The sequence below is a fragment of the Rhincodon typus genome, chromosome 15 (assembly GCF_021869965.1).
Source record: "Rhincodon typus isolate 14 chromosome 15, sRhiTyp1.1, whole genome shotgun sequence".
In the NCBI taxonomy this organism is placed as follows: domain Eukaryota; kingdom Metazoa; phylum Chordata; class Chondrichthyes; order Orectolobiformes; family Rhincodontidae; genus Rhincodon; species Rhincodon typus.
Window position 1 is genome coordinate 37,204,328 of NC_063346.1, and position 12,169 is coordinate 37,216,496.

A 12,169-nucleotide genomic window follows, 5' to 3' on the forward strand; every position below is an offset into this window, starting at 1 on the left:
GATGGACTGAATGGCCTAATTCTGCCCCTGTATTGAAGCACGGAGCAGGATATTCAGTAAAGTGGGGAAGCAGAAGTATAATAGGATATTCCCATGAAAAAAAAATTGAGCACAAGTCTTTGAGAACCAGGTGACAAAAGCAAGATCTAGAATACTCGAGGTGGGGAAAAGTAGGAATAACCACATGATTTTAAAAAAAAATCTCTGCACCAAATAATGTGGGAACACTTCCAGAAGAAGGCAGGATTGTTTGCACATTCTCTTAACACTGCAGTTGTAGTTACACCCGAGGTTTCAATCTCTGATATTATAAAGCAAGTTTTAAAATATTATCACTTAATTCTTCCCATTACTTACCAGACAACGATTCTGGTGAGCAACTCTCCATCATTTCCAAGGGTACTGTAATTCCCATAGCCTTGCGAATGCCAACAACACTAGTGATGTCTCCAGGAGCTACTTGGCTTGCCAATTCTTTCAAGTTTCCAGTTACCCTTTCAGCTGAATAAACAGATTTGAAAATGCTATTAATGATTACAGCAGGTCAGAAAGATATTGGCTGGATGACTTGCACAACATTAGCACAGTGAGTGAACTACTGCACTAATGTGCAAATTAAGTGGGTAGTGATACACAGTACATTATCTCAAGTCTTGCAAGATCCACATTCAAATGTCAACTTACTTTCCGCCTGAAATCCTTTTTCATGCTATCACAGATTGAGGACTTTGAGGTTTACTGACATTTTACTTCAGTTGAGTCTCATAATAAGCAAGACTAAAAGTATTCAAGGTTAATCATTTACATCATCAACCTTTCCATGTTTAATAATGCTGAAAACAATGTTCTAGGCAAGAATTTTAACATTAATCTTCAGGCTGGCAAATAGTTCAGACCATTCACATTTCTTCAATATTAATTACTGTTATCTATTTCACTTTAAAACAGTTAACACATGTTTAATATGTTTTGATAACACAATTTAGGCTTTGAAATGCAAGACCTGTTCAAGTTGTCAATGTTTTGTTTGGAACATTCAATACTGGTGTTGGCAAAATCAATGTCAGGCTTAAGTTACCTAAAATAATTGGACAACCCATCAATGGATAAAATTAATATCTGAAAAACCCTGCAACGTTAATGTTATAAACTCAAATTTAGAACAATCAAGACCAAGGTAATTAAAGCAGGAAATATGGGAAGAAACAGACGTCAGGAAATTCTTGATTTAACAGTGAAAAGAACTGTTTAGTAGGTGCAGTAAAACCTTCCCTTAGCTAAAGCTTTGTTTGTGTAATGGTCATAAAAGATATTTAATGTACCAATTAGCAACTCTTGAATGGAAGGTCCAAATAGGCAGAGCATGGCAGATGGGGGTCTGGTACTGAAACGCTCATTCTGTGCTTGCTGTAGATCTTGTAGTAACTTGGTGGTTTCATCCAGCTTCTTCTGAAACATTCCAGACTCTGCAAACCAATAAGACAATTTATCCAAGGATTTACAAAAATTTATAAGTTTTTATGTTGCCAGACTTGCAGCATTGTCCTTATACTTAGTTCTTGTAGCATGACAAAAAATGATTTAAATTGTGTGCGCATGTCAGCTGCATCGCTGCTGGTTGCACTTCAAGCAGAGTAGCACATCCCACACCAGATGCTCCACTACAAAACTGGGGGAGTGGCAGAAGTGCCAACTGCCATCTATCAGAAATTAAACAGAGTGGACCTGCTTAGATTTTTGTATTAGCTTCATAGTGGGGGGTGGTAGGTATGTGTAACTTGTAATGAGCACTGCATGAGTGTTTGGCTATTAAAGTTATCACATTTATGAAAGAAAGGCAGTAGGTAATAAAGAGAAATTAATTCAATGCTGGGCAGCAGATCAAAGTAACAGGTGCGAAAGGAAATGAGCCAGATGTGGCTGCTAATCTTGCAGCAGTTAAAACTGCTTCCTTTTCAAAAAGGTGAACAAAACTGTCTCCTCCACATTACGCCAGGATTTGTGTTCATCTAAAACAGAGCATATTAAAAAGGGGCAGCACTGCTGTTTCACAGCACCAGGGACCCGGGTTCGATTCCACCCTCAGGCGACTGTCTGTGTGGAGTTTGCACATTCTCCCCGTGTCTGTGTGGGTTTTCTCTGGGTGCTCCGGTTTCCTCCCAAAGATGTGCAGGCTAGGGGGACTGGCCATGCTAAATTGCCAGTAGTGTTCAGGGATGTGTAGATTAGGGGCAGTATAAGGGGATGGGTTCTGAGTGGGATGCTGAGAGGGTTGGTGTGGACTTGAAGGGCCTGTTTCCACACTGTAGGGATTCTATTATCAAAAAAAAATCAAACAGAGACTGGAGATCTGTGACTTGTGGTGTGCCACAAGGATCAGTGCTGTGTCCACTGCTTTTCATCATTTATATAAATGATGAAATATACAAGGTATGGTTAGTAAGTTTGCAGATGACACCAAACTAGAACAATGAAGATTATGTCAGAGTACAACAGGACCTTGGGAGAAGATTTGTGTATAGTATAAGCACCTCTTACATACCTTCTGATTCAGGCTCCCCATTTATTACTGATTGTAGAGAAGCAAAACTGTCACTGATACAGCCAAAGGCTGACTCCAGTGGTTGCCGAGGGGACTCAGCAGGAGCACTCTAGAACGAAGAAAGGGCAGTGTGACTCAAAAGGAAACCTTTTATTTTTAACAAGGAGTCAGTTGTGCATTATATATTACAAGTGACAATAGTTAAACCTGCACTAGTTTAAAAAAAAAGCAGATTCTGAGATAATGTCAAAATTCTTCATGACTGCACTTCACAGTTCTTCAGCCTAATGCAGCTGGCAATACGGAGTGAGGACAAGGCTGGATATCTGTCCAATCTCTCCATAATCATACTGGGAGCTTAAAAGGCTGGTTAGTGAATGAAAAATGACTAGATAGCCATTTCAGTTGTATATTTCCAAATATCAGCAGATCTGTTGAACAGACTGAGCACGTACAACATATATTATATGAATGTTGCTGCAAAATAGGAAAGTTTGTGTGATACACCTATCCTGCATTGCTACACCACCGTGCCCATTTTAGGAGCTAAAAATATATGCTTAAAAACATCAAATGTTTCAAGATTCAAGATACTTTAAACCTGTGTATTAACACAATGGCTTCATATCAGCAGGAAATTTTGCAGCTATTCAGATTCACAACACAAACATTATACTCTTAAGGGGATACTACATGAGCAGATATCAGTGTTACCTGTACGTCTTCAGAGGTATGAAGAATATTCAGTTCGTCTTCATTGTTATGTGTAGTCTGCAAGATTTGATTGTGAAAATAAATACTAAATATCAACAAAATGAGTTACAGAACACTTCATGTGTTACTATTAAACTAGAAAGAGGTAAATGTATACTGAAGTTTGTAGTATCACAAAGTACACCCAACTCAGTATGAAATATGAATCTGGCATGTTCCTGTAGCTTTGAGTCAAAATGAAATGCAAGTTGTACAGTGAATGTGGCTGTAACAAATTATTTTGGCATAGTTGTATGCAATAAAGTAAGGCTTAATCTTTTAACAGAGAGCATTGTTATACAGTTAAAACAGATTATCTCTACTATACCACACAAACATTTTCAGGAGTTAAAAATCCTAAAAATCTTTAAAAGTCACCCCTTCATTGCCCATCTCCTTACTTCTGTCTCCTTTGCTCAACCTCCACCTCATGACCATCAACTGCTTGCAATTCAGTCTATCTTTGTCTTCCTTCACTTCTCATCAGACCAGGAAGCACCGTGTTTAGGCAAGACATTTTAGGCAAGCTGGTGGTATGCAGCTGAACTAAAGAGTTCTGAAGCACATTTGACCATGAATAGAAAAGGAGGAGGGATAGTCTAGATAATAAAAGGACACAAAGAGCCTGCAAAAGACATAGGCAGGTTACATGTGAAACCGACAAGGTGGCAGACTGAGCATAATATAGGGAGGTGTGAGGTTAGTCACATTGGAGAGAATCGAAAAGCAAACTGTTTTAAAAAGGCTGGAAAATTAAGTGTTGATGCACTCATACAAGGAACACAAAAAGTCAACATGGAGGTACATCAGACAATTAGGAAAGCAAATATCATACAGGTCTTTATTGCAAGGGAATTGGAGTTCTAGAATGAAGTCTTACTATAGATATAATGTACTTTGGTGGAATACTGTGCAGTTTTATAGACTGAAGATATTCAAAGCAAAGGAGGTGGTCATTCAGTTCAGCATGTCCAGACTAATCAATCAAAAAAGGTTGACTGCACTAATCCAAATCTTAGTCTGCACCCTGGAGACTATGGCAACAGAACAGAAATATCTAATGTTAATGTTACAAGAGTTTCTGATTCAAACACCCTTTTAGGCAGTGAGTTCCAGACTCCCACTACCCTCAGTGGAAAAAAAAATTCACAACTCTAATCTTAGCCTTCTATCTCTTACCTTAAATCTATGCCCCCTGGTTATTGATCAACGTATCCAATCTTTCCTCTCAGCTCAGGCAGCATCCTGGTAAATCTTCTCTGCACCCTCTCTACCGCAAGCACATCCTTCCTGTAATGTAGTGACCAGAACTGCAAGCAATGCTCCAATGCAGGCCTAATCATTGTTTTATACAGCACCAACATAATCTCCTTGCCCTTGTATTCAATGCTTCAGCTTATAAAAGCAAGTAGTAGAGTCACACAGCAGAGAAACAGACCTTTCAGTCCAACTTGTCAATGCTGACCAGACATCACAATCTGACCTAGTCCCATTTCCCAGCATTTGGCCCATATCCCTCTATATCCTTCTATTCATATACCCATCCAGATGCGTTTTCAATGTTGTAGTTGTACTCACCATCACCACTTCCTCTGGCAGCTCATTCCATACATGCACCACCCTCTGAAAAAGTTACTCCTCAGGTCCTTTCTAAATCTTTCCCCTCTCACTTTAAACCTATGCCCTCTAGTTTTGGACTCCCCCACTCTGGGGAAAAAGACCTTGCCTATTCACTCTATTCAAGTATCCCAGAAGCCTCCTTAATCACCTTATCTACTTGCCTTGCAAACTTCAGGGATCTGTGGAAATGCACACTAAGGTCCCTTTGTTCATCAGAACCTTCCCACTATTCATAGTGTAATCCCTTGTGTTGTTAGCCCCTCCCCAAGTGCATTACCTCACACTGAGACTGAATTTCACTTGACACTGTTCTGCCCGCCTGAACAGTCTGTTGATATGCTCCAGCTGTTTACTAACACCCTACTAATTCTCATGTCATCCATAAACTTCTCTATCATAACCCCTAAATTCAAGACCAAAGAATTAACGGACACCACATACAGCAAGGGCCCCAGCACCAGGCCCTGAGGAATCCCACACTGGAAACAGAAACACACAAACAATCCTTTACCATCACCCTCTGCTTTTTGCCTATCAGCCAATTTTAGATCCCAAAACCAATCTGCCATGAGGGACACTACCCAAAACTTTGCTGAAGTCCATTTACACCATATCATACACATTATCCTCATCAGTACTTGTGGTTACCTCTTTAAAATAGTTAAATTTGTCAACCTTCCCTTAACAATTTATGCTGACTTCTCCCAAATAAACTGTGTTTCTCCAAGTGCAGATATATTCTATCCCTCAGAATTATTTTCAAGGCAAATAGGGGCAGCCAGCAATGCCCATGTTCCATGAGTGAATTACAAACAAAAGAATTTTTAAAATTTCCCCATCACCGAGGTCTTCCTGACTGGCCTGTAATTGAATTATGTGATCAATCCTTTCCTCTTGTCCTTTTTAAACATGAGACAATGTTAGAAGTCCTCTGGCACCTCAACTGTAGCTAGACAGGATTTGAAAATTACCACCAGGGCTCCTGATACCTCCTGCCTTGACTCCCTCAACAGGCCAGGATACATCACATCTGGGCATTTATGCACTTTTAAGGTTGCTAGATTCACGAGTACCTCCTCATTCTATTTTAATTTCTTGTAATATTTCACAGCGCTCCACCCTGATGTTTATAACTGCATCGTCCTTTTCCATGAGTAAGACCAATGCAAAGTATCCATTGAGGGCTGTACCCAAGTCTTCTGGGTCCACATGCAAGTTACTTCTATGCTCTGTACTATTTCCCTAGTTATTCACTTGCTGTTTATATTTTTCAAAACCCTTCAGGTTTTCCTTCTTTCTACCCATTAATACTTGCTCATGCACTCTCTTTGCTTCCTAATTGTCCTTTTGTTATCCCTCTGCGTTTTGTTTTATACTCCTTGAGGTACTCTGTTGCACTGAGCTCTCAGTTTCTACCATAAGATTTTCTTTTATTCTTAATCTTTATGTCCTTTGATCTTTGTCCCACCCTTTGCCTTTATGGGAACATATTTGCTCACTATTAGGGCAGCACAGTGCCAGGGACCTGGGTTCAATTCTAGCCTTGGGTAAAGTTCTCTGTGTCTACATGGGTTTCCGCCCACAGTCCAAAGATGTGCAGATTAGGTGGGTTAGCCATGGTAAGTACAGGGTTACAGGCATACGGTGGTGGTCTGGGTCTGCGTGGGATGCTCTTCAGAAAGTCAGTGCAAACTCAATGTGTGAAATAGCCTCCATCTGTATAGTAGGGATTCTATGATCCTATTTCCTGTTTGGATGCTTTCTACTGTACTGATAAAACTATCAGTGCTCCCAGACCACTTGGAAAAAAAAAATCATGTCTTAGCAATAATAGTCTTTTCCAGTTTAGAAACTTTCCCACGATAAAAAGCTGACTAAATTGGGTCTATATTTTCTGGAGTTCAAATGAACATTAGGTGATCTCATTGAAATATTTAAGGTTATGAAGGAGTTTGATAAGTATGGAGAATTGTTTCCACTGGCTGGACCATCTAGAACAGTGGGAGGTCACAGGTTTAGGATTACAGGCTGTTCATTTACAACGGAGATAAGGAAACATTTCTTCACTTGGGGAGATGGGAACCTGTGGAACTCTCTACTCTAGAAGGTTGCAGATGCCCCATCATCGAATATGTTTAAGGCTGCGATGTCAGGGCATCAAGAGACATGGGGAGTGTGCAGGAAAGTGACATCAAAGGCCAATATCATCCATGATCATACTGATTGGTGCAGCAGTCTCATTTGGTCATCTCTTATTCCTATTTCTTGTGTTCTCATGACAAGGAAAAACATTGACAAAATAAGAAAGCCAATGAGCTGGAAAGCATTTAAAGCGGCAGTGGTCAGGCATGGATACATTGTCTCGATCTGTTGCCTGTTTATCTCGGTTGTCAGCACAACCATCACTGGGGAAAAAATTGTTAAACAGAGAAGCAAATTAGAAAATACTAAAGTTTTACATATTTTTGGCCTTTGTCAAAAAGACAACAAAGTGACCAAAAACATTTTATGAACCTATACTGGAAAAGTCATATCGCAGAGTGAGTCCTGGCTTAATAAACCAGACATTTTATTTTTGCTTTAGTTTATCATGAGCATATTCACAAGAAGCTGCCAATGTACTTTTATTAAAAGAACATCAATGTTTATTACACACAAGTAAACATGACCTGTGTTATAGTAGCTATACTATAACATACTGTAAAGACTGAAAAATATCAGGAGGAAAGACTAAATCCTTTTACCCTCAAAACAACCTTACAGACACTCAAACCTCAGTCACCCCCGTCTCCACACTAACTATTTGACTGGGGTAGCTGTTATCCCAAAGGATGGCTCCAGTGCACCCTTTTTTTAATCATCAAGCTTGCATGACAAACAAATGACTTAGTCTTTACTCAATGTTGCAAATAAGGTCAATCTTACAGCATTTGGCACTACAAGGATCCCAACTACCTTCACTGGTCATTAAACATGTTGGGATTCCTACAGTTCTACATTCTCTAAAGTGGCTCATAAAGTCAACCTTGTCAGATAATTTTTCGAGATGCATTGTATAAATTCACGAACAGCTCTAAGGCCATTATCATTAGTCCTGAAAATTTCTCAGTCCACCTCAGATTACCCAAAAAGGTCAAGGTATTTCAAAGGTTTGAACAATATGTGAAGTTGGTTGATTCATGTTGCTACTGTGCAGAAGCAACACAAGAGGTGTTTGCCACTAACAGGATTGTGCCTACAAACCAAAAATATGTTCTATTACACAACTGAGTAATGTGGTATATAAACTTCAGTGCCAGTGTGATGCCAGGTACGTAGATCAAACCAAACAGCAAATCTCTTTTTCTGTTTGCTAGAAGATAAGTACTGACTGTAAACAACCAGGCTGCACAATGAAAACTCACAAAAGTGTCCAACATTAGATGTGATTCCCAATTAGACATTTACTGGATAATTCTGAGTGTGCAAGGACTGAGACTGACAGTTAATTTAGGATTGAAAGTTGGCTCAGTGTGGCAAACTTGCATTCTGGAAGCTACATATTAATAGAGAGGGCCTTAGACAGAACGAACACGTACATATGCTGTGCCGCAGTCAACAAAATAAGTGACAATCATTTCTCAGGGCAATGTCTTGACCAGGGTGAACCTTCTTAGTTTAAAATTTTTAAAAAATGTCAATCGTCATTAATTGGTGTGTTCTCCGTGGCGAGGCCTCTACCAGAGTCCTGTTTGGAGGAAGGGTCACCAGACCCGAAATGTTCACTCTGATTTTTCTTTACAGATGCTGCCAGACCTGCTGAGCTTATTCAGCAATTTCTGTTTTTGTCTCTACCAGAGTCCACCTGATAACCAATGAGCACTCTCATGCCATATAAATGTTGGTTTGCCCCTTTCATGCTATTCTAGTGAGACAAATAACTATTGATAAACAAGAACTCCTCTCATCTCAATTTAATCATCGATTCCATTTCCAACAACACTAAAAATCAGCAATTGAAAATCAGAATAAGAGCCTGATCCATATAATTCCATTAGAAATACCATAAGAGAACCTTCATTGAGACCAAAATCTTCAGTGCTTGACTACTTATTTTAATTGTTAAATGCGCAACAGATTTCATGTTTGGATTAGTAAATCATTTATTTGCAGTGATGGACTTTTTAAACCAGCTGCATTTGTTACTGTTTTATTTGTGATAATGTTTAAACACATAACCCAAGCTGCAAATGTCCAGAGATCTTCTCATATGTAGACTGAAACATTTTCTTAGAATCAAACATTTAGCAGAGAATTGCACACTTACTATTTCCAGCTCTTTCATTGCTTTAGAATGTTCACCATTGGTAAGGGAATCCAGTAAATTATCCACCATGTTCACACTGTAGTCTTCATTGCTTGCCAAAAACTGCTGTACACTGGGAACAAATAGGCTCTCGATATTAGTCAATGCTTCGATTTCTGACTGCCCTATTTATAGGTAATTTTATTTAGACATTTGCTCCACAAACATTAAGAATTGAATCATATTTAGGTTTGACCAGAAAATGTCTGATGACAGATTCCTATACTTCTTTTAAAAAAACAATGCAACACAATTAATTGCATTAACTTTCCTGGTTTAGAAAATAAAGAGACTTCTAATGTCATACATCTGACCAGTTTATTTGTGAGCAATTCATAGAATAAATGTCATTTAGCTAAGTCTCAGTAGCATTGTGCATTTTCCTTTTTAAAGTTTTACTTAAAGTCAAGGCAGCAGGAAACCAGTCATAAGAAACAGAATTGTTTTAGTTTGTCTCACATAGAAACTGAGAGGAATTATTCCATAATCAGATGACTATTCTGTGCTGCCAACTGTGATATCACTCTCCAATTAATTGATAAGATTATACATTGGAGTGGAACAATCATGATTGGCACTACATTTCTGATGTTCATTCACTAGTGCTGGAGTACACATGCCAATTTTCATGGATTTCTTTAAAGAATTAGGGTTGGCACTCACCTGAAGGATCCCGACATACCCAATTCATCACCATATGTTGAATATACCAGGTCTGAATCCTCTTTGCTGAGATTAGCACAAGTAGAATCATAAACTGGAGCGTAAGAACTGAATGGTCCATAATTCAAGTAGGTCACTGCAACAAAACATAACAGTGACAAATAAAAGCAGTTTACTTCTAAAGAAAACCCTGCAGCAAACAAAAAGTCAGGTTCACGTGACCACACCTTGATCTCACAGTGGGTTGAAATTGTTAGTGAAAGATATAACTCTAGAATAATGTGTTAGACTCTACTTACAAACCCCTTAAATTTCCAGGCAAATTAGAACTCACCCAATACATTACCAATGAATGATTCTGCTTAACAATGAAAATCAGTGCAGTGGCAATAATCTCTGCAATTTAAGTGAAGGTATCATGGAACTGCCCTGCTGCTTGCTCTCTGTGGCATCCTTGGCTTTGCAGAAGGTATGTAAAACTGCTAAAAAGGCTTAAGGCCGTCTAACTTTCATGGAACCAATACATTTGCAGCACTAACCTGGAATGACTTTATTACGTTTGTCCTCCTTAAATCCTTGCAGGGTATTGATTCCAGACTGTAATCTGCCAGCCATCACACCAAGCTTCAATGGACAGTAACTTGGGTCTGCAATAAAGCAGCAGCGTGTTTTAGTAATACTGTGCTAAGTGAACGTAAATGATCAAGTATAATGACAGCACTAAACATGGACTTAGGTGGAACAGTTTATGCTAAAACATCTCTTTCACTTTAGATACCTGCTTTTGAATGTACCCCAAAAAATATGACAAGAAATTTTGTTTACTATTCTTAGGGGTATTTAGTAGGTTCTAAAATTTCAGCTCAGACCCCAGTAAGCTCATATGCCCAGTAGAAAGGTGCACACAATTCCACACAAGTTAGCTTGCCCATCGACAGGTCACCATGTAGTTGGGGCGGTGAAGTCAAAATGTCAATACAGCAGCTAAAGAATGCTCTTCTCAGGATGGGGCCAAAGGAGAATGCTGACTATGAACAATATCCAACCCAAGATTGCAGAAGCTAATGTGTAAGGAATTGATGGCAATAGCTAACATTAAAAGAAAAATACTTGACTCCCTAGGGCAACTATTCCACAAGCTCATCAGCATCTCACATTGATAAACCCAAAGAGCAACTAACCGTGAAAGGCCAAAAGAATTGCCTGACGCACTGGACATGAAGATGCAATGCAGAGGACTGTGTAACAGTAGCTTGAAGTTTTTTTCTTTATTCATTTGTGGGATGTGGGCGTTGCTGGCTGGCCAGCATTTACTGCCCATCTCTAGTTGCCCTTGAGAAGGTGGTGCGGAACTGAGTTCTTGAACTGCTGCAGTATGGATCATATATTTTTAATTTGAATTACTAATCTTCTTATTGCAGTTAGACTGATGAGCTCTAACACACTGAAATATTCTGGCACCAATGTAACTCATTTTTCCACAATCTCTTACCTCCCATGTCAGGTTCTACTGCACTAAGAATTCCAAGGGTAGTGGTGCCATCAACTTTTCTTCTTCGGAATTCAAACTGAAAATAAAAATTAAACATTTGAAGAATTTTAATTGTGTCAATATTTGTCTTCCTTTTTTTTCCAAAGCCAGAGGAAGTGATATCCTTCCAAAGGTGCTGCAAACCCACTGATCTTACCTGTGCTTTCAGATGTCAGCATTTGGTGTGATGGAAAGGCACGTCATTTTAAAATAAAACTAAGAAATCCTTAAACAGTACAAAAATTCAACACCTTGACTCATCACATTAAATAAAGGAAACAGCATTTACCTTACTATCTATTTTACGCCGGGTCAGTTTTCCAGAAGATTCCTCAATAATACGATCAACTTTTTCCAATTCCCTGTCAATCACATGATTGGCACTGCTGGATGCATCCTCACGTGATTCCTTTTCCAGCCTTTGTAAAGCAGTCAGCAGAAAATAATCATTGATCACACAATCATTCGCTGTCTCCCTAACATTACTGAAATACGTCCCCATATTTAACTTTGATATGCATTAAAATGGACAATTATGGAACCCTCAGAATGCAAATAACATGCATTCTATAAAGAAGAAATCAATATTTAACATTATCATTAATTTTTGGATGAGATGTTAAACTCAGACACCATCTGTTTTCTCAGCAAGACTTAAAACATTGTACGGCCCTATTTTGAATAAAATCAATATCTGGTCATTATCACATTGTTG

At 38.9% G+C, this 12,169-nt stretch overlaps 1 protein-coding gene across 1 annotated transcript in view; it reads right to left on the bottom strand.

Annotated features, from left to right (window-relative positions):
- The window catches only part of brd7 (bromodomain containing 7), a 38,383-nt gene that overhangs the window by 1,587 nt on the left and 24,627 nt on the right, over positions 1-12,169 (bottom strand). Inside the window, exons 8-16 of the mRNA XM_048606028.1 lie at positions 11,744-11,873; positions 11,416-11,491; positions 10,463-10,570; positions 9,924-10,059; positions 9,222-9,333; positions 3,257-3,313; positions 2,543-2,651; positions 1,323-1,466; positions 358-501 (exon numbers count right to left, since the gene is read on the bottom strand). Coding sequence (XP_048461985.1) covers positions 358-501; positions 1,323-1,466; positions 2,543-2,651; positions 3,257-3,313; positions 9,222-9,333; positions 9,924-10,059; positions 10,463-10,570; positions 11,416-11,491; positions 11,744-11,873 — 1,016 coding nt within the window. The remainder of the gene's footprint in view (positions 1-357; positions 502-1,322; positions 1,467-2,542; positions 2,652-3,256; positions 3,314-9,221; positions 9,334-9,923; positions 10,060-10,462; positions 10,571-11,415; positions 11,492-11,743; positions 11,874-12,169) is intronic.